This window comes from Bos mutus, chromosome 14 (assembly GCF_027580195.1).
Source record: "Bos mutus isolate GX-2022 chromosome 14, NWIPB_WYAK_1.1, whole genome shotgun sequence".
Lineage (NCBI taxonomy): Eukaryota > Metazoa > Chordata > Mammalia > Artiodactyla > Bovidae > Bos > Bos mutus.
The window spans coordinates 25,531,590-25,556,239 of record NC_091630.1 but is presented as its reverse complement, the minus strand read 5'-3'; the positions used below and the strand labels follow the sequence as shown (position 1 = coordinate 25,556,239).

The following is a 24,650-nucleotide window of genomic DNA, read 5'->3' as shown; positions in this document are numbered from 1 at the left end:
AAAGGGTTGCCAGGGAGTTTTCATAGAGCTTTATGTGCTGTTAATTGCCAGCAATTAAATCTGTTACAAGTAATAATGTACTGTAATCTGTTGAAAACCTCACCTTTCAATTAACCAATTCTCCAACCTTTCCTTCCTTCTCCTTGAAGAATAGTTTAGAGTCTATTTATTTTCACCTCTACATGCCAATTACCTCTGGCCCAGATGTTACTGGCATACCAGGGAATCTGATCTTGAGTACAAGTCTAAATTATTGCTTCTCTTTATACCTTGTTGTAATGTGATGGTTTGATGGAAAAATACATGTTTCTAATCCACTGGAGCAGACCACCTATTATAAGCTAGTCAATTTACATGTGTTATTTCAAATCCTCACAACAGCCTTACAAAGTTAGTGACACCCCTGTTTTATACAGAGGAAATAGAGACTCAGAGAGGCATGTATAAATAGCTGTTCAAAGTCAAGAACTGGGAAGGTCAGAACTGGGAGTCAAGGTCAAAACCATACCTGGCAGACGTGAAAGCACTTCTCTTTCATCAACTGTTTCCAACGAAATGCAGCTAATGTGTTATAGAGAAGAGATTTAGAAGGCAGTCTGTGTAGGGCTCTCAGCACCGACTCAGCCACTACCAACTTCTTGACTTCGTCTCAGACTTCTTATTTGCAAAATAGGGGTACTACCGCTCACCCTGACAGACTGTTGTGAAGTGGAAATGTATGGCACATTGTGGGTCTTCCACAAAATGACCTACAGTCCCCCTCCTGGTTGACACCCACTGATGAAAGCAAATTCATTACAGAATTTTAATTAACTGTCTTGGACCAGAAGAGACTGATTAGATTGTTTCCATTGCATTTTTCATAGTATGTCTTTGGAAGAGCAGAACAGACTACAATCCCAGCAGCAGTGTCATTTGTAGTGGGGGTGTTTTTCTTTTTAACCTTTATTTTAATCCCATTTAGAGTTGCAAAAATTTCTGCAGGATCTCATGCTGCCTAGGGCCCTGGGCTGCAATTTTTTCTCAGCCTATTGATGTGGTGAGCTGTTGGAAGAGGTAGGAGTGATGTAGAAGGAGATGGCATCAGGAAACTAATGAGCTAAACACATATTTCTCTGACCACTAGAATTCCAATGGTGAGTTTATGAAAGTTTTACTTGCAAAACCAGTAAATTGTTTGACTGAAATTTTCTTTCTCTTTAAAATTGTTTTTAGGATGCAGAATAGAAAACTGTGATTCTTGCTTTAGCAAAGACTTTTGTACCAAGTGCAAAGTAGGCTTTTATTTGCATAGAGGCCGTTGCTTTGAGGAATGTCCAGATGGTTTTGCAGCATTAGATGAAACCATGGAATGTGTGGGTGAGTAGTGTTTCATGTAACTTTCAAATTTCCACTTTTATTTTAACACCTGTTTCTTGGGGGAAAAAATGCATGCTGGATGTATCCATCCTAAAAACGAATTGGTTCTCATGTTATTAATTAGAACTGAAAATTATTGAAGTTCTATGCTATTGAGTTCTTTAGTCATTCTGCCATTGGGTAGTATCATAAATTACATTTTGCTACAGAATTTGCGGGTAGAACATTAGGTTAAACTACTGAAATGTTTAGAATAATGTTTTTATGATCTATGTAATATATCCATTTCTTAACTATCTTTTTAGTAACTGTTAGAGAAGAACATTTTGTTTTGAAGGAACTTTTTAAGCAGGGTCATGTGGTTAGTCTCTCATTTTCATTATGTGTATTAATTTTGTATCTTCTTGCTTAGCCACACATTCATATTAAAAAAATCAATTAGGAAGAGATTTTTTTTGTGCCACATATACTTTGTTGATGATTAACTGCATGTTGCAAAGTGCATTAAAACAATTTTACTAAATTTAGGTATGTAGAATGCATAATTTAATCTGCACGTATATGCTGTTTGTAAATAACAATTAGGAATACATATTTTTACAAATTTTGGGGGGTTTTTTGTGTTTAAAAAACCTTTTGGCACTTTTTAATGCCACTGATTAAAATGCAAAGCTCTGTCAAATGGCTGAATCTAATCAAGTGTAATGGCATCTTCACCACCCCCACCCCCAACATGCCTGAATTTTATTTGCCATGTTTTATATCTGGTATGGTGTACAACAGAGCAATGTATTATGAATGAGACTTTCCATCTTTTTAAAATGGAGACTTCAGTTGAGAACTTTTTTCCTGCATAAATACCAAAGTAGTCTATAACTATATTTGAAAGCTTGCAGAGAACACATTTAAATGAGAGATTTTTGAAGAAATGTGTGCTTATGTTCCTATATATGTGTGAATTAATACATGCATATAAGCAACACTCTATTGAAAAATATAGAAAAGTCACCAAAAGAGCACATTCAAAATGTTGGATTTGTTTTTGAGAGGCAAGACCCATACCAATTATAGAAGTCCAGAGGAAATTCTTATGAAACTTTTAAGCATTAACAAATTAACAGTAGTCCTAACAAATTAACAGCAGTCCTATGCATTCCCCTGGATAAAAATCTTAAATAGCTTTGAAAAACCTAAGAGTCACCATGATGCCTTATGAGATCTGGATGAAGAAATATTCATTGTGTGTGGATTCTGTGCCTGCGTCCTCTTCTGCTATTACACTACGGGCTTTTAATGGTGAATTTGATGAGGTTTAACTCTGTATATTTTTATTCTTTTATCCCAGGGGAGTTGCAGAGTAGCCTACTTTTTCATTATATGAAGTTAAAAAAGGAGGATGCTAAAAGTTTTTACATACCTGGGAAAAAATACATTTTCAAATATCTGATATTTGTTTACTTTTTAAACTATGGCACCAATTTAGGGAATAAGAAATACGTACTGTGGTTTCCAGACACCTATTAAAGGAAATGAGATAATCAGAAAATGCAAAAACATTCCCTATCCTTTTCATAAAGTATTAATATTTACTTCTAACTAAAACTAACACACTTGTGAATTTCAGTGGGGGCATGGAGAATTTACCTGTAAAATTTTGTCTCCTCTTCATGGTATGAAAACAGTATATTTTACTGTAGGTTTTAGCTGTTGAATCTTTTAAAGATAATATACTCAGTGTCTTTAGAGTGGACCAGTTAGCATCCCATCAAAAAATGAACCAGGACAAAAAGAAAGTAATAGTTTTTAAATTACTTATGTGGCAGTTTTTTACTTCTATCTGTAACTCCATAATGCCAACATTTCCCAAAAGGTATATATAGGTCTTGTGGGCTATACAGCTTAATTTTTGGTATCTGAAAGTGAAGGAGTAGAGAAATACTGCTATATAAATTTTGTAACAATGGAGAAATGTATACCAAATTGTTACCTGTGTTTGTTTTTTCTCTCTTAGAAGGATGTGAGGTTGGCCACTGGAGTGAATGGGGAACCTGTAGCAGAAATAATCGCACATGTGGATTTAAGTGGGGTCTGGAAACCAGAACACGGCAAATTGTTAAAAAGCCAGCAAAAGACACGATACCCTGTCCAACCATTGCAGAATCCAGGAGATGTAAGATGGCCATGAGGCATTGTCCAGGAGGTGAGTTCAGATAATCCCTATTGTGGACTATGTGCTTTCTGGATTTTCCTCGTCCCTAATCACCCTTGCTCCCAATAAAGAGTATTTATCCAAGAAGGAAACCTGATAATAACATTGGCAAGAGGGTAAAATTCCACATCGAACTTCCTTAGAGACAAATGCTTAAATTGTGAAGAATGTAAAATGACTGTTTAATTTCATGATACCTTGAAAGTAATTTAGAAGACAACTTTACAAATCAACTTTTAAAACGAGATTTCCAAAAGTGTGTGTATGTGTGTGCCAGTGTTTTTCTTTTTCTTTTTTTCACTAATGTACCATAAGAGCCAGTTCTTATGAAATCAGGCCTTTGCAGATGTTGCTCTAAGAGAAGCAGCCAACTTTCAGTTGAGAAGAGTTTAGATTAGAAAAGTTTATGGAATCCGTAAAATCATCTGTATCACTACTAGTTGAAGATGACAACTTAAAATAAACTTGCCCAAACACTGGGAGGAATAAACATTGTCTTAATGTTGCCACAATGAGCCGGTTCTCTGTTTTGGTAATAATTTGTGGAAAACAGCTACTAGTATGTGTATGTTTATTTGTGTCTTTGTAGTAATTGTGCTGATTTGCAGTAATTATTCTGTAATAACAGGATTAGGCCCACTTACAAATTGGGAGAAGTGTACATAGCTCAGGTGCTGGCTGGAGCCGAGTCAGTATGTTGAAATGCAGTTCTTAGCGCTGATGCTGTGCTTCTGAAAGCATAATCTCGTTACTGTTTATTTTATCACTAGCGGATGCCGCATTGCCAAAAATGAAGTTAGGATTTTTCTAGTGCACAAAATAGAAGAGCAAAAAAAGAAAGCTGCATGTAGAAAATTGCCCTATGAAACAATCAAAACTTTCGTTTGCCTTCATTCTTGCTGTTGGGGCATAGCTTTCAGCTTTGTGGCTGTAGCCCAGAGAAGAATATATATCTGCTTAGAATGGATTTATATCCATATTCTGCTGCCTCCTAGAGAATGTCTGTGATCCATGGAGGAAGACAAAACTTTTAAGACTTGAAGACTCCAGTCGGCCTTTTGAGAACTATTAGATCCAGATTCAGAAGCTACTATTAGGAAGGCAGCTTTTCCTCTTGAATTAGTTTTGCTTTTCTTTGCTGAGTCTTTGAAACAAAGTTTTTTTGGGTCTGCTTTGCACTAACAAGGATGGTTTTGTTCGGTTACACTGGGTATTTTTCAGTCAAAATATAAGAAAATATTTTCTTACAAAACTAATAAGCCACTTCTTGGATAGCTGAGAGCATTTAACCTGCAACCTTGTGCCTAAAAACAAACCCGATGTATTCAGGTATTGGGAATAAAGGCTTTCTTTGTTGTATATTGTTTATATAACTACCCCCCACTCCTCTTCCAGCAACATGGTCCCCCAATTGTGGTTTACGTTAATAGCAAAAATTAACCTGAAAATGCTCCTATAACAAACATGCTTATGTGTAACAAGAACCAGCATGCCCCCCTCCCCTCAGAAACTATTTTGACTTAGCCCTGGTCTTGCTGAGAATTTTGTAGATAACAGCTAGATTTTTAACCTATAATGCTTATTGCATTTTTTTTTATGCTTCCGAAAGCAGTGTACTGTCTTAAGAGATATAACCTGACACTGTCAGCAATTAAAATCATGTCAAAACAAAAGTTTATGTATCATCTGTTAATATTTTCTTTGACAAGTGAACCAGTAATGAACTCTTATTTAATTTACATTTAGATTTTGCCAAATATTATTTATTAGGATAGACATTTGCAGAGATAAGCTATTGTCTAATCCCTGTATCAACATATTCAGCTTAATAAATTCAATTTTTAAGTAACCTTTACAGTTAGTAGGTTTAAAAGTTATACTGGAATTTGTTTTCTGTTTTATAAAAAAGAAACTACATAAAATTGATAGAAATGGAAAATGACTCTGCAATAAAATAACTTCTATTTACAAATGTAGAAAATGAAAACTAGAAAATTAATTTTGGAACTTGAGCACCAATTGATAAAAATTGGCATAACTTTCAGTGGAGTATCCCACCTTGCCTCAGGTGAGAGAGGAAAAGGTTCCTTTCTTCTGTAGGTCACGGTGATTAATGGGAGAATGGAGAAGAAAACCACTTTATCCCGTTTTACATCTTGACTTGATTTCAGTGATCTGCTTTGACAAACCATGCAAAAATGTAAGTCGTAATCAGGTTGGGAATACAGGCATTTTTCAGATCTTTTCAACATATGTATGGATTTTCCTCCTGTTGGAGCCAGTCTTAACCTGATTGCACACAAACGCAGCCTTAACCTCCTTCACACTAGAGCACGGGCACATTAAAATCAGCTGCTTTTCATTACTGGAAGGCATAAGTTAGAGGTCAGCAAAATGGAGTAGTCCTAAGTAAATATATAAGATATTACACTAAAAACTATTACAAATGAAACAATAAATGGCTGTAAGATTTAAAAACAACAATGTAATGCTTTAGCCTATTTTTTCTTAACTATCAGTGCTTATTTGCTTTAAAACAATGAAAGGATATTTGAAAATATCTTAAGTCATGGACTGATATATGACATGAAGTAAGCGTCCATTTCCAAACTTTTCTTGATCAGTTATCTTCTCTTTCATTTCTGATGATGTAATCTGTAGAGTTCCTTGGGCTTTTCTGACACTCATTCTTCAGGATTCTGGTCAGGTGATCAGACGATCTGGGTCTCTGCACCCTGTCAGCTCATTAATTCTATGATCCTTGGCAAGTCACTTGACCTCTCCTGGCTTCTATTTCCTATTTTAAATTGAGGGTATTGGGGTAGGCAATCTTGAAGATCCAGTCCAGTTCTAAAATCCAATGATTCTAAGACTAATTGCCAAAAATGACATGGATATATTTTGTGGTTGTCATGTGAAGGGTGAGGAAGAGAATCGTAAGCCCAGGAATATTGTTTTATGACCGAGAACTGAACACTTTTCCAATAGCTACAACCGTGCATTCACGCAGCCTTTTCCATCTGGCAGTTCACACTCTTCCTCTTTCCTCCTTCCTTTTCTAAGACTCTCAAAGACTGAGCAAGATTCTTGTAAAATCTTCAAATGACTTATAGTTTAGTTAGTGGGAAATACGGAGAAAGAGAGCAGGAGGATGGAGAAGGAAAGAGGAGGGGATCATAAAAAGATAATGGGAAAGGGTGACAATGAGTTAGAGGGAAAGAACTGAACAATGAGGGTAGGAAGCAAGGGATAAAAGAACAGACTACTAAAAATGAAGACTTGGCCCCTAGCAGATGTAACTGTCTTCACTTCTCTCCCTCTCACCCTGAGCTCACTAATAGAATTAATCATGTTGGGACCAAGTTATCCTATTCATATATAACCTGCAGCTTAAATGGAATAAATTTAAAGTCGGCACTATGTTGTACATTAGGCAATATATTAATAGAAAAATACGCAATTATCGTATTTAAGTGATAAATGGAAGAACAAAGTCATGGCTACTCAGCTGCAAAGTTGGGAGGCGCTCATGTATGGTGGGGGGACATGTCATTTGGAGGGGACAGCAGTCTTTCCCAGGATTGACCAATGCCACCCCAACCTGAAACAGTCTGTCCTATCTGTAAAGTCCCATGACAACTAATTTTAATGTATTCATCAGGTGTTTATTGAGCAGTGCTGTGTACCAATCATGAGTACACAGTCCTAACAGTGTTTTTCCTGGAGGGTATCATGGCCTTAGAGAAGTGGATGAGTGCCTTATTTCGTGTGGAGGTGGGAGCCGGGTGAAGAAAAGCAAAGCAGGATAAGGAGCAAGTGAAAGATTGGATTGAGGGTGTATTATGTCAGGTGTTCAGGGAAATTGAGGGAGTAACATTTGATCACAAAGCTGAATGAAGGAGATCTTTTGAAGACCTAAGGAAAATGTTCTTCTTTTTTTTTTTTAGCTCTTGACTCAATGGCTATGTTTTTTGAACATCATTGATTCTCCCATTACCTATTAGAGAAGAGCAAGGAACTGAGATCTAGGATTCTTTTCCTGGGCCACAGAGATGTAGCAAGTTATTAATGGTAAAGCCAAGAGTGGGAAGCTCATGTTTACTTGTACCTTTCCCTTGTTCCTTATTATAAAATGCAAAGATAAACCCATAGTTGTCTGACATCAAAGTAGCTGACTTTATTTCTCCCTCCACCTCAGTGCATCATTTTATTTTTGTTTTACTAAATGTTTCTTAAAAACATGACACTCTGCCATCACTATCACCTCCCAACATCTTCCCACTTGAGATAGCTAGTGAAACATACCTCAAAGGTCATTTTATAAATGCGAAGTGTCGAGTCACTGGCTTTGTTTCGATTCTGCCGTTCCTACTTACAGCCATTCCTACCTTACAGGAGAAGGCCATCTTCTTCCGTAATTTTAGTATCATTGACCCTCAGTTTGTTGGGGGGGAAAGTGCAAGTGCAAGATTGTTCTTTCCATCCTTAGTCTTTCAAGGTCGCCCTCCCATTGAGGCTGTCCCCACAGAACCACACCGAGCACTCTTCTCTGCCCCTTTGCTCCCTGGCCTGCCCAGGAGCCCTGGGATCTGAACCCAACCCCATTTCTAGTAGCTCGGTGCCTGGAATGGCTTCTCTCTTTCTGACACATCTAAGCAATCAGGTGGTTAAAGTAATTTAGGTAATGCTTGGACAGATGCACGGATGGCCTTCTGTCTTTTGCTCACGGCAGCCTCAGCATACCATACTGCAGCTGTTAGTAACAATATGGAGCAATTCTTTAAGCCCTTGGTCATATTTTCTCAGGACTGTGCTAAAATTTAAATATAAAAACTGCTACTACTTAGGATTTCAACTTGAAAATAACTCACTCCTCCTCTTATGTGACATTATTTGACCAGCATCTACTTTGTGTTTTTAAGTGGCTTTTAACTTTGTTGTTCTTTAGTCACTAAGTGGTGTCTGACTCTTTTGCAACCCCATGGACGGTAGCCCACCAGGCTCCTCTGTCCATTGGATTTCCCAGGCAAGAACACTGGAGTGAGTTGCCATTTCCTTGTCTAGGGCATCTTCCCACGTCAGGGATCAAACCCACATCTCCTGAATTACAGGCAGATTCTTTACTGCTGAGCCACTGGGGAAGCCCTGGCTTTTAACTTGATAGGGTTTAAAAGAAAATACTATTTAGCAAGCTAGAACTAGAATCTCATGCAAACATCTACTTTTTAAAGGCAATATTAATAAGACCTCTTTAGTTTTTGTTTTCTGTGTATAAACTGACAGCAACATGTGGATTAGGTATTAGATACTATAACTAAAGATGATTGTAGATTGTGATGGATTAAACCAAGAGCAGGAAATAAGCACATTTTCAGTAGATGGGGTCAAGAAAATATGCTTTAGACATATGTTCTTTATTTCTGTACATTTTGTTTACATTTGAGTTGCAATTTATGTGGTCTGTTTTATACATGCCAACCTCAAAAGTAGTTTGGAGGAGAGAGGATAAGAGAAAAACCTCTTTTCTTTTGAAACTTTCAGAGTTGTCAAGAATGTAGATATTGACATTTTTATATGAAGAAGAGAGCATCTAGAAAAGGAATTCTTTCTGCCTCTTTGTTTGCTATGCTAAATTGTTTCTTTTAAAATCAGTGATTTGTGTTAGTTGCCTTAGGAAAATTGTACTGTTTCCCGGGTACTCTGGACATGTGGCAGCAAATGGTAATGTTTATTTTGATTATAAGTTGGTGGTCACTCATAAGCAGCCACATCTTAAATGTAAATGTATGCTTATCATATAAAATTGACATTTAACAAAGATCCACCTGCTTCCCAAACATTTCTCTCAGTAAAGTATCTGTAAGTCCTGCTTCATTTGTCTTAACAATAAGCCTTCAGGCTGTGTCTTGGGGTGCATCCCCTCTTGCTGCTGTCCCCACGCCCACACACTATTTTTACATTTTTTAACTTATTTCTGGAAAAGTGGGTAGGGGATAACCAATGCACCTGGTGGTGGGTGGTGGTGGTGGTTTTTGTTCTTCCTTGTCTGGGCTTTTTTCTGGGTGTGGGGGGCAATGATTTTTTTTTTTTTCTTCAGATTTTTCAGTTCTCACATTTCAGAAGGTAAGGGTCTGAGGAATGGGGGAGCAGAAAAGTGGGGCCTGGTGTGCTGTGCACGGGAGCTCATGCAAAGTCCAGAGAGGGCGAGATGCAGTGCAGCCTTGGACTCAGACACAGAAATTCAGGGCCATGGCCAGTGCCCCTCACATGGAGTGAATGAGGGGATTTAGGACAGCCTCTTCTCCCAGCTGCATTTTGAGCCTGCCCTGGGGCCAGGCTTGCTTGCCCGAGGGGTCAGGGAGCGAGTGAGTGAACCCACACCTCTGTGCCATTCTCTGCAGCTTCGCCGGGAATCTCTATGAGCCCCATGTAATTAGAGTCTGGAGCAACATGTACTAGTCTCTTTTATGAGTGCTCGTAAAAAGGATTTCTCAACTACGTATGCCACTGAAGGTCTATGTGTCACAAGGCAAGGATAGGAACGTTTTGGAGGAGGCTTTCTTTTATGAATTCTACCCAGCAGTAAGCTACTCTGATCTTAATGTAAAATATATAAAACAATTTTTACAACACTCTAAAATAAAAACAACTTTAACAGGACACACATGGTGTCAGTGGTAGATTTTCTTTTTTTCCCCTTCTTACAGGGGACTTTTTTTTTTCCCTCATGAGATAAGGGAGTCTTGAGTATAAATCCTCTAATGGTTTCTTGAAACAACTTATTTTCCTCAGCAGACACCTCTCTGGGCTCTTTAAATGGTGTTGACAAAAAGAGCACAGGCGGGTCGCTCGGTGAGATTTCCTGTAAATGCTCCAGCTACTGGATTGACCTCCAGTTGGACTCATGGATCTCCTCCAGGATTAGGACGCAGAAAGAAAACATTTTCGTGGAAATGATGACAGAGTTCTACTCAAATCCCAGCGTGGTTCATGTTGTCACCGTACAGAAGTGGTTAAGACGACAAAATTACTTTGTGCAGCAGAGAGGGGCAAAGTTCAGGTGGAAAACTTGATTCCAGTTTAAACTCAAAATGTTAAGGGCAGTAGATTCTGCTTTACAGTTGACTTGTTTGTGTAATATTTGGACCTAATATCCTGTGTAGCAACCTTATTTTCTTGTTTTTAAGGACTTTGGAAATGAGTAAAATTGTTTGAACTGGTGTCGTGCAGAGACGTTAATAACTGGTGTCATACCCTACAGCCTGCCCATTACGCAAAGGATTTAATGATAACTTAATGTAAAAAGTATTGATAACATCCTAAAACAAGACAAATTTTTAAAGATCAGAACTAGGAAAAACTTAGAATAAGAGCTCAGGACTGGCAAGGAGAATGGACCATATGAATGTGTTGGGTGAAATAATTAGGCCAAAAATTTGACCTTGGGTTTCCTACCAGGTAGTGGGAAAATGTGGCTATGATTCTATCTTAATTAAAAATAAATGGTTACTTATATCAATTTAATAACAGCTTTTGGAGAGAAAATCACCACATGTACACATATGTATATACATACAGCACATATACACCTATACATATACACAAACACATGAATATATACACATGCCCACATACTGCTGCTCCTAAGTCACTTCAGTCCTGTCCGACTCTGTGCGACCCCAGAGACGGCAGCCCATCAGGCTCCCCCGTCCCTGGGATTCTCCAGGCAAGAACACTGGAGTGGGTTGCCATTTCCTTCTCCAATGCATGAAAGTGAAAAGTGAAAGTAAAGTCGCTCAGTCATGGCTGACTCTTCACGAGCCCGTGGACTGCAGCCCACCAGGCTCCTCCGTCCATGGGATTTTCCAGGCAAGAGTACTGGAGTGGGGTGCCATTGCCTTCTCCGTTCATGTATATATGAATGTATATGCATATTCACACATTTATGCATGACACACACACATGTATGTATACTCACCTTCAGACACATTAAGGTGTGCACAGGGGGTGAGACTTACATTGTAGAATTAAGGAAACTAATAATTCTCACAGTAAGGGGAATATTCTAGTTCCATGAGAAGGTAAACACTAAACAGATTTGTCAAGTGGGAAATCATACCGAGAGCAAGGAGGAGTACGGCAGACAGTGTCTTCAACAACACACATGTCAAACATATGTATGTTTCTGGAGGTGGAGGGCAACTTGGACGTGTTTATCCCTCAGTGAAGGGAGAAGGTTTAATAGTGAAATATGAGTCTACAGAGGAACAGGCATCATGGAATCAGGACTTTCTGACTTAGCAGTTACATTTGAATACAGTCACCCAGTAGGATCTTTTAGTGAATATTGAATCCACTGAGAACTTCATGGTATCCAGAGAATCTAGAAAGTGTGCATTTCTATTGAGGGCCAACTATGCTTTGAGCTTGTTCAATGAGCCAAGTGTATTTTCTGCCTGGTAAGATGTTCTTAACTAAGTTCAGAAGTCGTGTATTTAGATGCTGAGTTACTTCTGGTGATTACCTCAGGCCCCACACTAACATTTTAAATACCTTTTTTGTGATATTTGTTCTCTAAGCCTGGCCTTCAATTTTTAAACGTGGTTTGACATGAGAGAACCACGTGGATTTTGAGTAAATTCTTACCGAGTTGACTTTATTTTTAAAGATTTTTTAAAATATATTTATTTGACTGTGTTGGGCCCTAATTGTGGCGTGCGGGATCTTCTTCCTTGCATCATGCGATGCATGGACTCTAGTTTGTTTGCTGTTTATCTCTCTATGGAACTATACAATCAATCAAGATTTAGCCGTCCCATGGCATGTGGGATCTGAGTTCCCAACCAGCGTTTGAACCCATGTCTCCTGCATTGCAAGGCAGATTCTTAACCACTAGACCACTAGGGAAATTCTGAATTGACTTTATTGAAATATGTTACAAGCTACCTTCTAATGCTTCTTTCAGGTTTACTTCCCTTATATAATTCAGGTATTAAGTGGTGGAGCTGAGTTTCGAATGCTGTGATTTCCCCCTAGCTATGTCTATAGGTTCATCAAATCAATTATTTAAATCTTATGTTTTAAAGAAATGGGCAAATGGGAGTGGGAGGTGATAGAAACAAACGCTTATAGTCTAGTTGCGGATGAAGAAAATGCACATTACAAAGTGATATAAAGAAACATGTAAAGTAACCAAAGAAATAAAATGGAATTTGTAAATATAAGTATTATTATAGGCCCTGAAATAATAGGAAACATGTCCTGTTTTAGCTGTTGTGCAAGGGAATGCTTCCTGAGGAGCAAAACATATAGGAGAGGTGGGGGAAAATCATGTTTGAATAGGGAGATCGTTTGAGACAGAACATTGTAGGAAAAAGATACAGATGCCAACAAGTACCTCTTGTGTCCAAGGGAGGCTGAGCAGAAGAGCCTGGCTGGAGTTCAGATATTGAGGATGGCAGTCATAGGCAGCTCACAGCAAAAATACAAGTTGTAAACTGAGTCTGTGAGGCACCTCTTTGGAAAGAACAGGATTTTTAATTTTATCTTGAACAAAGGGGAGTCCTAGGGGACTTCTGAGTGTGGGAGTGTTTGGCACGAACGCTGATTGAACGTGGGGGTGGCTGAGGGTGTGTTGGTACAGTGCGGTGGGCTTCCAGGTGGTGCTAGTGGTAAAGAATCTGCCTGCCAACGCAGGAGACCCAAGAGATGCGGGTTTGATTCCTGGGCGGGGAAGATCCCCTGGAGGAGGGCACCGCAACCCAATCCAGTATTCTTGCCTGGAAAATCCCATGGACAGAGAAGCCTGGTGGGCTACAGTCCATGGGGTGCAAAGAGTCAGACACACGGAGCACACACACACAGAAGAAGGTAAACCACATGTCTAGACTTGGGGCGGGGCATCATGCAGAGTCTGAGTTTGGGAGAATTCCCAGAGAATACTTCTGGGTTCTGATGTTTATGCATGTTTCTGTAATGCTTGCTTCTCTAAAGAGCACAGGATTTTGCCTTGACTCGCCGTCCACTGTGACCCTTAAATCTTTTTCTGCCAACTTTCTAAGCCAAGCCATTCCCCAGTTTGTATTAGTGCGGTTTATTTTTTTAAGATCTAGACACATTTTGCATTCGCCTTAACTGAACTATGGGCTTCCCTGGTGGCTCAGATGGTAAAGATTCCACCTGCAAAGCAAGGAGACCGCAGTTTGATCCCTTAGTTGGGAAATCCCCTGGAGAAAGGAATGGCTACCCACTCCAATAGTCTTGCCTGGAGAATTCCATGGACAGAGGAACCTGGCAGGCTATAGTCCATGGGAACGCAACTTTAACTGAACTAGATTTGCTTCCTAACTGCCACTTCCATTTGCCACTTACCAAGACCCTTGGATGTATTTTTCCCTATTTTCTAATTTATGATGTTAGTCTTCGAATGGATGTCCCTTACCAGCCATCTTGGAGTATTCTGAGAGTTTAAAGTATGCAAATCAAATATTACTCAGGGCAAGGATGAAATTATTCTGCCGGATCCTATTTCAATTGTATAATCTAAGATGGTTTTATCCAGCATGTTTACTAGCAGCTGCCTGGAATGCTGGGTTGAGAAGGAATCTGAGTTAAATGCTGTTTAGGAGAAAAGTGTATAGTTATCAATTTGCACTGTTTGTGGTGTGGGATGGAAAATAATGTTGTATTTGTTCCCACTAATTCTCTAACCCTCCAAGTCCCCAACACAAACTTGGCTATCTTTGATAAATAGTCATCAACCTTCTATCTTATACCTTTAATGGTAGTGAATGAGTGTATATTGGAAAAAAGCAGTATGAAAAACTAGTGGAAAGAGTTGTAAATTTGGTTTATACTGGTCTTGGTCCCATATTGGTTGAATGGCATTAGTCAAACTACTTAATTTCCTAAAACTTAGTCGTTTATAAAGTGGGGATATTATGTCAAGGGATTGTTGTAGGAGTAAATGAGCATATATGCAAGTTGATGAATTCTTATTATTCTCTACATTTTGTTGTAATTTCCTTGTTAATTCTGCTGTATTTTCCATTCTTCCCAGGGTTTACTCTTACCTAGTCATGCTCTCATTCAACATGAATCATCCATCTCCTGTTTGAGCCCCAAACCCCCAGATCTTGCCATTGATGCTTCCTTAGATATCCTGCCAGCATGTCAAACTAAGTGCAGCTGAAACCTACCTTACTATCCTTGCAAAACCTTGTTTTTCTGGGAATGGCTAACATTTCTAAAGGCATCACTAGCTTCCCACTTACCTAGGACCTCAGCCCTGCCTTTAAATCTCTTCCTCATATTCACACAAATAAAGCTCAGATCTTTGCTCAGCCACCTAAAAAGTTTGAAAACTTGAAAAGTTTAATCTTTCTACGCTTCAGCATGTATTATATTTGGAACATAATAATAGATGCCTGCTGCATAGGATTTCTAAGAGGATTAAACATCATTTGTACCTGCTTTGCATGGGATCAAGGATCAGAAAATATGGGTTGTTATTATTTCATCTTTTTAAAATAACTGCTTATCCAGTTCTATTTCTCCACTGTTCCTTTTTATTTCTGTCATCTCTACTCAACTTAAAGCCTTTTTATTCTCTTTACCTAGAAGATTGTAATATCCTTTAGTAGTCTGAGAGAATGTAGGTTAATTTGTATTTCAGTTAACAGTGGTTTCAGCATATTCAACATTAAACTCTCTTAACCTCATTTTGGCAACCCATTCCAGTATTCTTTCCAGGATAATCCCGTGGACAGAGGAGCCTGGTGGGCTACAGTCCATGGCGTCACAAAGAGTCGGACATGACTGAGCAACTGAGCATCCGAGCACACACAGTGTAATCTAGGTGGTGAAACTGAAACAGTTCCAGAAGTGGCTGGGACAGCCACTGAGAGTCCTGATTAGCACAGGGCCTAGGACAGAGCAAGCCTCAAATGTTGAAAAGGATTAAGGTTGGAGTATAACTGGGAAAGGTTAACAGTGGCTGAAAGAGTGATAAATTCAGAATATAGATCTGGAGTCATGGGGGGATTTGAGTAAGTAAAATTGAGTACAGGGAGAAGATCAAATGAGCAAAAAACATAAAAAATGGATGTGTATAGCTACCATATAAGTAGACATGGGGCATCTACTTGATATAAAGTATGTGTCAGGAAGCAAAAAAGGAAAAATTGGGGCAAAATGAATAGAAAGTGAACTCAGTAAATTCTTCAAAATTAATGTTACCAAATTAAGCCTCATGGATTGACTGGTGCCAGAAAAAAATTGAGACTAACTGAAGAATTAACACAAGGAAGAGAGTTTCTGCTGATTTATGATAATTCATTTGGAAACCTCAAAGCTCATCCTCAGAAAGAAGGATGGGTACAGGATGCGGATATATAACAGACACGGTAATGTGTGTCGCTTCACTGACCTAAAGACATTTTGCTATGGGAATTCAATTTCTTCAACCCATTATGTATCAGTCATTTAATCTTGAGAGAGTAAGATCCATGGGTTGAGGGGAGGATGGGATCCATAGAAGGGAAGAAGTCTCTAGACATAGATCCAGGAGTAGCCAAACTAGATTCTCTGCAGGATTTCACAGGACGTGGGTTGCTTCATGGCTTGTGAGGAGGAGGCCCGTCAAGGAAGTATCTGGTCTCTCACCCTGGCTAAGAGAGAATAGCTTTACTTTTTCCCTTTTTATGTTTTGGTTTTTTTTTTTTTTTTTTTTTTTTAATGAGCTTTCCTTTGGCGGTGGGGTAGCAGGTGGGAACTTGTCTCTCTAAAACAAGTTTAAGTTGCATTCATTCACATCCCTTCCTTTACATGGCAGAAGCTAAGGTGCAGAGAGGATGAGTGAACTCCCCAGGGTAATAGAGGATAAGGGCAAAGCTTGGTTCTGGCTTAGACACCAAACCTAGAGCTCTTGCTTCCATACAGCCTCCTTTTTAAAAAAAAAAAAAAGTAGAGTCGAGTTTCTTTACAATGTTAAGTTTCTGCAGTACAACAGAGTGAATCAGCTGTAAGTACATATATATCCCCTCCCGCTTGAACCTCCCTCCCATCCCACCCCTCTAGGTCATCACAGACCCCACACAGCCTCTTTTCTGTTCAGCATATAATTATCTCTGGGAATTCCTCAGAGGTGCTGTGACTAGGGTTTTCATGTTCTTGCATACATACATCTCCTGTATTGATTGGCACTTTATTTTTGCAGTGTTTTCTCTCCAAATAGTGGTATAAAACTCAGCTCGGGCTGATTCAATAAAATATGTGCTTTTCATTAAGGTGGACTGTGCAAGATTCTGTGATGGACCAATAAGAGAATCCCAATCCCGCCTTTAGCTAGTTTACAGTTTTTCAATTGGGTATGCAAATTACAGAGAGTTAAATATGGTATTAGATGGACAAGCACATGATAGGCTCCAAACACAACTTTATTTCATCTTTAGCTGCCTCTCTAACATTTTTACTCAGTAGGTATTATCTTCCCTTGTTCCTAGGGGAAAATCCTGGTAGGTCTTACACCTTTTCTGCTCACTTTTTGGTGAAAAACTCCTATGATCATTTTGTCATTGATATAGCCTTGATTTAATTATTAGATAATAACCAAAAACTAGAAACTTGAATTCATAATAAGCCTTTGATTATTATCTTGGAGAAAATGTACAACAGACTTTGGCTGATACAAAGAGCCTATTTTAAAAAATATCTACGTATATTAAAAAAATCTACTTTCCAAACTATCCCTTTCTTGAAAACTCTAAAGGAAATAAACCTCTGATGAAAATGAAATGGTAAAAAGTAACTAATGCTAATTCCTGTAAGATGTATACCGTGTAGACTCCTGTTCCTTTCGTCTCTTTTCATTTTACATCAAAACCATAGGAGGAAACCACACGCATGTTTAACATGTGTGCAAAGATTTCTTGTAGTATTCTTGTATTTTCATGTTGAGAGTGGTATTGATGACCTTAGTAATTTAAAGTAATTTCTGCTTCAAATGTCAAGTGTCAGTAGCATTTCAGATCTTCCTCTATTTGGTGTAATTGTCAGCTCTAAGCTCACAGACTGACCTAATACAGTCATCAGATATGCTTTGAATTAAGAGTTATTTGGCTAACTTCTGTAGCCCTGTTTGAAGCTGTGCAGTGTGTTGCCGTTACCAGTTTGCTTCGGCTTTATCAGAAACATAAGACCTGTATATCCCAAGAACCACTATGTGAAATTTTCCACCAGGTGGATGACATGTGAGCATATCTGGTTGCAAAACTATAATATCGGTAGTAGCCTAATTCGAACCATGCCTTTTATAATAGCTTACATTTATTAAGAACTTGCTTAAAGGAGTTCAAACAAGGGTGGTGACCTCTTGGACACCCATATTTTAAAACCCTTTTTTTTCAATCGGACAGTCCTTAAGTTGTTCATCTCTTATGCAACTTTTAGTATTTGGTAACCAATGATTCCACAATCAGTGTTATGCAATGAATGCCCAGTGAAAGATAGATTGAAAATTCAAAACTTTTGGTCATTTATTCTTGTACACACACTTACGTGTGTGTGTGTGCGTGTGTGTGTGTGTGTGGCGGGGATGAGAGCTAGTGCTTTCTGTGCTGCATTCAGGGAAATGTTCAATGTTGCACTCGGCATTTTGTTTGACAGTTGTCACGTTGTTTTCATTGTCTCTCCATTTTGTTTATTTCCCTGCTTCTTAAGCAGCCTGATGAAATCGCATCAGCTAACTGGGATTGAATTTTGATGAGTGCCAAGTTGCTTTGATGAAATCTAGTGTGCTTATCTTAAACTCGACTTTATTTGGCTTTAATGCTGGTATTTTCCATATTGAGAAGATTAGAGCTTTTGTCTGCTACTGGAGATAGAAGCCCTGTAGGAAACAAAGATAGCTCAAACACAAAAAGGAACGACAGGAGAAGTTCATTTTATACTTTTGCTCCAGAACTACTGTCCACACATTCAGACTTCTTTTAAAAGAAGTGTTAGCATCCATTCCTTTTAATAGTGATAAAATCAGAATTAGCTCTTAGCCAAAACTACCCTCACCCGTGAACTTAGAGAAATAGTTTTCTTGTTGACCAAGAAAAAAGCTTTCATGTCCCATTATCTGGATTTTCCCAAGGGGGACAAAAATATTTTGTATATTAAATACAAGATGATATTCCCTTTTGTCAACCAAGGAAACAATGGAGCTTTTAAATTGTACCTCCTAGTGATATTTTAGGCTACAAAGCCAGTACTATAAAGGAATTAAAGAATTTTGGAGTCAAAAGACTCCTAAATTTAAATCTTAATTTCTGTCTTATCAGATAGAGGAAATTAAACTTGCTGAACTTTTGTGTGATTAAATTAGGTGATACCATTGTTACCAATGTCTCTCTTTGGAGTCTACGGCCATACCACTCTGAATGGTGCCCAACCTCATCTGATCTCAGAAGCTAAGCAGGGTTGGGCCTGGTTAGTACTTGAATGGGAGACCAGTGTATCTCTGGAGATCATTATAATGCCAGAATTTCAAGAGGTTTAGGCCACGATTGTACAATAGGATCTTCAGAATGTTCACAGAGTCTGAAATAGGACATTTAGCTCTTCAGCTAATATATCTTCCCCTTTTACATAGGATGCCAGCAGCTTCTGGTATCCCCAAGGCTTCTAAATCTAATGTGTATTGGTTGTAGAATTGGAAGCGATAGCCTACTTTTATTCCGTAACCATGGACAATGCAGCCACCCTCGTCAATTCTTAAAAAGACTGGGGCTGCTCTTTGGACACTTGGAGATACTTATCTCAGTTTTCTGATTTGAGTCGATTCCCTAAAGTGATTTTAGAATTTCGACTTGCAAAATCTGGCACAGAACATGCCCACTCAAAAATGCTTATAGATCGTGGCAGTTTAATGGAAGACAGATAATTGGTGGTAGATAATTCAAGGCAGTTCTATAGCCCTGAAAGAAAGTTACGTATGTTACATTTCTTCAAAATCATCTGTTTCTGTACCTTCGCATAACCTAATTCAAATTATTTCCTTTTTCATGTTTTTTCTCTGGGTCAGTTTTCAGTGGGTATAACCTACCTGATCTATTAAACACTAACTATAAAGAGTTCACTTCTTAGTTTTACTACATTGTATATAGAGTGTTCAATCAAGGACTACTTCAGAGTTACAGAATTACTGGGTTCTGCCAACTGTGAAACCAGGCTGCTTTTCTATTTAAAAACAGAATGTGTGTGTTAGTTGCTCAGTCACGTCTGACTCTTTGAGACCCCATGGACTGTAGCCCACCAGACTCCTCTGTCCATGGAATTCTCCAGGCAAGAATACTGGAGTGGGTTGCCATTTCCTTCTCCAGGGGATCTTCCCAACCCAGGGATCAAACCCAGGTCTCCTGCATTGCAGGTGGATGCTTGACCATTTGAGCTACTACTGCTAAGTCGCTTCAGTCGTGTCTGACTCTGTGGTACCCCATAGACGGCAGCTCACCAGGCTCCTCTGTCCCTGGGATTCTCCAGGCAAGAATACTGGAGTGGGTTGCCATTTCCTAGCCACTAAAAACAGGATAGAATCACCTAAATGTCAACTCCTCACTTGTTAAGTTCACTCATGGTCTGACTGATTTCCATTCTGATGGAAATAAGCCTTTATCAGAGTGGTATCTTATGGTGGAGTAAATTTCATTGCATTTAATATTTTAAGTAATTTATGAATTATCTGGCAAGGATTATCTTAGTGGATTTTACAGATGTAGCCCCAAAACACGAAATAAAAATGTTCCATATTTATTTATGTACCACGTACAGAAATTACCTCTGTATAAATGATTTCAATGTACTCTTTATTATACTGATTTTTTTTTTTTTTACTCACTTATTTAGCTGTTGTAGGCTTTCCTGGTGGCTCAGATGGTAAAGAATCCTCCTGCAGTACAAGAAATCGGAGTTTGATCCCTGGGTCAGGAAGATCCCCTGGAGAAGGGAATCGCTACCCACTCCAGTATTCTTGCCTGGAGAATTCCATGGATAGAGGAGCCTGGCAGGCTACAGTTCATGGGGTCACTAGAGTCGGACACGACTGAGCGACTTCACTTTCACTTTTCACTTTCATGCATTGGAGAAGGAAATGGCAACCCACTCCAGTGTTCTTGCCTGGAGAATTCCATGGATAGAGGAGCCTGGCAGGCTACAGTCCATGGGATTGCAAAGAGTCGGACATGACCGAGTAACTAACACATTTAGTTGTTGCAGATATTACTATTATCACCATAATCTAGACCAAAGATCTGGTGAAGCTTCTGTATACCCAAGTCCTAGACTTCCATGCAGTTTGATTTAGAGAAAGCCACCACAGAAGGTAATTTCTAGATGAAGAATATAAGAGAGTGAATTGTAGCAGCTCTGTTCTCAGGCTCTTTAATGGGTTTTCTGACTGTGGTCTACGCCACAGCTCCAGATGAGTTGAAAATAGTTACTCTGGAGTCTGAATACAATTGCTGTCTTCTCAGTGTAAGGGTTTGTTGATCAACAGGCTTGAAAGAAATTAACAAAATATGCATTTTTTTGTAAGATGCATGGTTTCTCATTATAATAGATATTCTACAAACCATGAGCCATGTTAACAATGTGATTCAAGATTTGAAAAGTTTGAAAGCTGCTACAGCTGAAATTATAAAGCAAGAACCAAATGCTGAAAGAAGGGAACAGGCACCGTAGAAAAATGTTGATGGCAATTTGCTTGAGGTTCATAAAGGAGGTATATTATACCTTTTTTTTTTAATTGGAGGATAATTGCTTTCCAGTGTTGTGTTAGTTTCTGCTGTACAGCAACATGAATCAGCTGTAAGTAAACATATATCCCCTCCCTTTTAAGCCTCCCCCCCCAACAATGGTGCTCTTTCAATTCACTCCCTCTAACCCTAAAAAAAAAAAAAAAAAATTATCATAAGGGACATATAATTGGTGTTTTTATCAATAGCTAAAACAGTTCAGTGTATTTGATTCTTTTTCATCTGTTAAAATTTTTCAAGTTGCTTTTTCTATATAATGACTTTCCTTTCAAAACTGTGCTTATGTTCTTCAGATCTCCAAGTTCTTTTAAAATATATTTTTTAAATTATGATAAAACAGTACATATTTCAGGTATACAAATCTTTGTTGATATCCTGACTCTCCATTTGAGAGACCCAACTTCAGGAAGGGGCTTGTTGAGGCAGATCATAAATGGCTTTGGGCCAAGAAGCCATGAGCAAAACACCCACAGGCACATACTGGGAACTGAAGCTTTTCTCAGAGAAACAGACCATCTGACTTTTTAATTAGAAAACCATCTAAGTCTACACCTCAGTGTCATCTCTTGGGACTTCTAAACCAGAAACTAGGGTATCTTTACTAGTGTTTTTCTTTTATAAAACATGCCATAAAAATGTAGAACCATAGCCAGGGGAGAGATCAGGGGTAAGGGGGTGTGTCTCAAGGGATTGATAACAGGATTAAAACTTTACAGAAATCCTTTGCATTTCTGGCTAGCATCTGTTATAAAGCACACATACTTAACTTGGCTGGAGCTGTGAAACCTGGTGTTTCACATTTCAGGTTCCTTTTAGGCAAAATTCAACACTTGACCTTCTAAGCAGAAACGACCACCTCTGTGAAAATTTAAGAACTAGCCCTGAGCTCAGGAAAGGGTAGACCAAAGTGAGGGGAAACCCCCCTGGGACAAAGTGGTTTCTTTAGCCAGGTCAGTGGCAAAAGGCAGGATGCCTTTCACACTGGTTGAAATCGAATATGATGTTATGATAGCAAAATGAAAAGGGTTTGGGGGTTACAAGCTATGAGGTTGAGGAAGCTGTGTTCTGCTGTGTTGACTTCTGAGAGGTAAGTTTGGATCTGTTGGTATCAGAGATTTCCTTAAAGTTATCTCTAGTTCAAAGATGATATTAAGCGTTGTAGTTTGTTTTGTTTTGTTTTGGGGAGAGATGATGTTTAGAGAAAAACACCCCAAATAGGCACTTTATTTTTAAAACAGCTGCAGAAAAATCAAGGATTTTTTTTTTAATTTTTTTTTTTATTACCAAGGTTGTAGCCCACACTGAAGCAACTTAGCAGCAGCAGCAGCAGATGCTGCTCATCTCCTCATCACCTTTCCACACTGGCCTTTGAGATTCTAGATAGTTTGTTTTTTCTTATTATGTTCATAGGACATAATACTTGGCATTTAACTTACTTGGCATCTTTTACTTCATGTTTCTGTACATATGAGCAGGTGCTTCATGGAGGTCAGTAACGTGAGGAAGATTACAACAAATTTATTTTACTTCTTTATGTTCAGTGTTCCAGGCTGTGCTCTTGCAAATGTTCTCTGTTTTGTGTGACTGAACAGCAAAACAGAGGCTAAAGCACAACAGAGACAGTTTTAATGCTCATAATTAAACTGCTGTTCCATGTAGCTGTCCCAGAATAACTTTTAAATCATTGTGCCCTTTGGTCTAGTAACTTTCTAGGTACCTTCTCTGCCGCCTCATTCTCCCTACTAAACATTTTGTGAGGGATCAGCTGTACTACCAGGCCATCAAATGTATTCAATTTTGGAAGCAAACACTTCATGGTTGTTTAAAAATCCAAAGTATTCACATGGGGGAAAGTGTGGGAGGTTTCAAGTTTCTGAAACATTCTGCAGAAAATGAAGTGATAACAGTTCCTGCCGGTGGCCATATGACTCAGTAATAACTGGAATAAAAAAAAATGTTTGTTTAGGCTTGGCCAGAGTTAATGACAAGAGTTGTAATCTTATTTTTGCTCACAAACATGTTTCCTTTCTCCACAACACCTTTCCCCATCTTCTGTAGACACATCGGTCTTTGCTGAGACCTGGCTTCCCTCTTTGAGAGATGTGTTCAGCATGTATTCTGTGCTGATTCAAAGCTTTGTTTTGATTCCCACCATTCATTAAAAACATAATAACAGCAGAACCTCAAATCTCTTGCCACAGTACAATGTTAGCCTGTGTTATGGCAAAATGCGGGGAGCATTTGTGGCCGGCAGGCAGGGGTAGGTGCTTAGAAGGTTTTCATTTCAAGTCCATGACTTACAGCCTCAGTTCATCAAAATGCTTTACTCACAAAGATTTCAGAATACATTTGGCACCAACATGTGCTAACGTGAGTTTTTGTTGTGTTTAAATTCCTTCTCAGCTTGGTCAGCCAGATCTTTATTTTATTTTGGTGCATAGGCACATCTGTCACGGGTCTCCTCAGAGACTATATGCCTCTTGGGAGGGGCTCCTTTTTCCTGAACCCATGCTTTGTGTTTAGCTTCCAAATACATTTAACATTTCTAGAGCCACAATCAGGTGAGTTCCCCAATTTTTAATCCATTTGGTTGATAGGCTGGGGTGTTATGGTCTGTTTTATTTATTTATTTTCACTAAGTGGGTGGGATATTACAGCTTTAATAAATGACCTTTTGTGCTGATAGTGTTGTGGGCAAAGAGACTGTATATTTTGAAAAGAAAACCTTTAACTTAAATACATTAAGTAATTCTGCAGGAATTCATAACTGGAAGGTTTAAGATAATGTATTTTAAAGAGGGCTCCAAGAGCATTGCCTCGGAAAATGGTGGGTAGTTGTGAACTGTCACAAGAATGAAATTACTTGGACCTTTCTGGGTTAATCTTAATTTCTTAATATATTCAAGCTCTGAATTCATATACACTTGACAACAGAAGTCAAATATTTGATTCAATAAACATGCCAAGAAATGCAGCAAAGCTAACATTTTTATTTGTAACAATAAAACTGCTGAGTCTATTAAATGTCTTAATCTCTTCTAACTTGACATTTAAACTCTAAAGGACACTAAATTTTTATGTTACGAGAATGTTGCCTGAAAAAGCCCTATTAGGTTGCAATTTCAAGAATCCTATTGTGGACAGGTTCAGGATTTTAAGCAAACATACAAGAAATATCAGTATTTATATACCTCATTCATTCATATTCCCTCTGTATGTATATATGTGACCAAGATGTATATTTTCTTAAGTGGTCTGCTGAAAACATGGAGGGGGAACTCTCC

General features: G+C 38.6%; 1 protein-coding gene across 4 annotated transcripts in view; it reads left to right on the top strand.

Annotated features, from left to right (window-relative positions):
- RSPO2 (R-spondin 2) overlaps positions 1–24,650 on the top strand; it is a 172,776-nt gene that overhangs the window by 113,090 nt on the left and 35,036 nt on the right. For all 4 annotated transcript variants that reach the window (XM_070382179.1, XM_070382178.1, XM_070382177.1 and 1 more), the window contains 2 exons: positions 1,216–1,359; positions 3,371–3,559. In XM_070382179.1, coding sequence (XP_070238280.1) covers positions 1,216–1,359; positions 3,371–3,559 — 333 coding nt within the window. The remainder of the gene's footprint in view (positions 1–1,215; positions 1,360–3,370; positions 3,560–24,650) is intronic.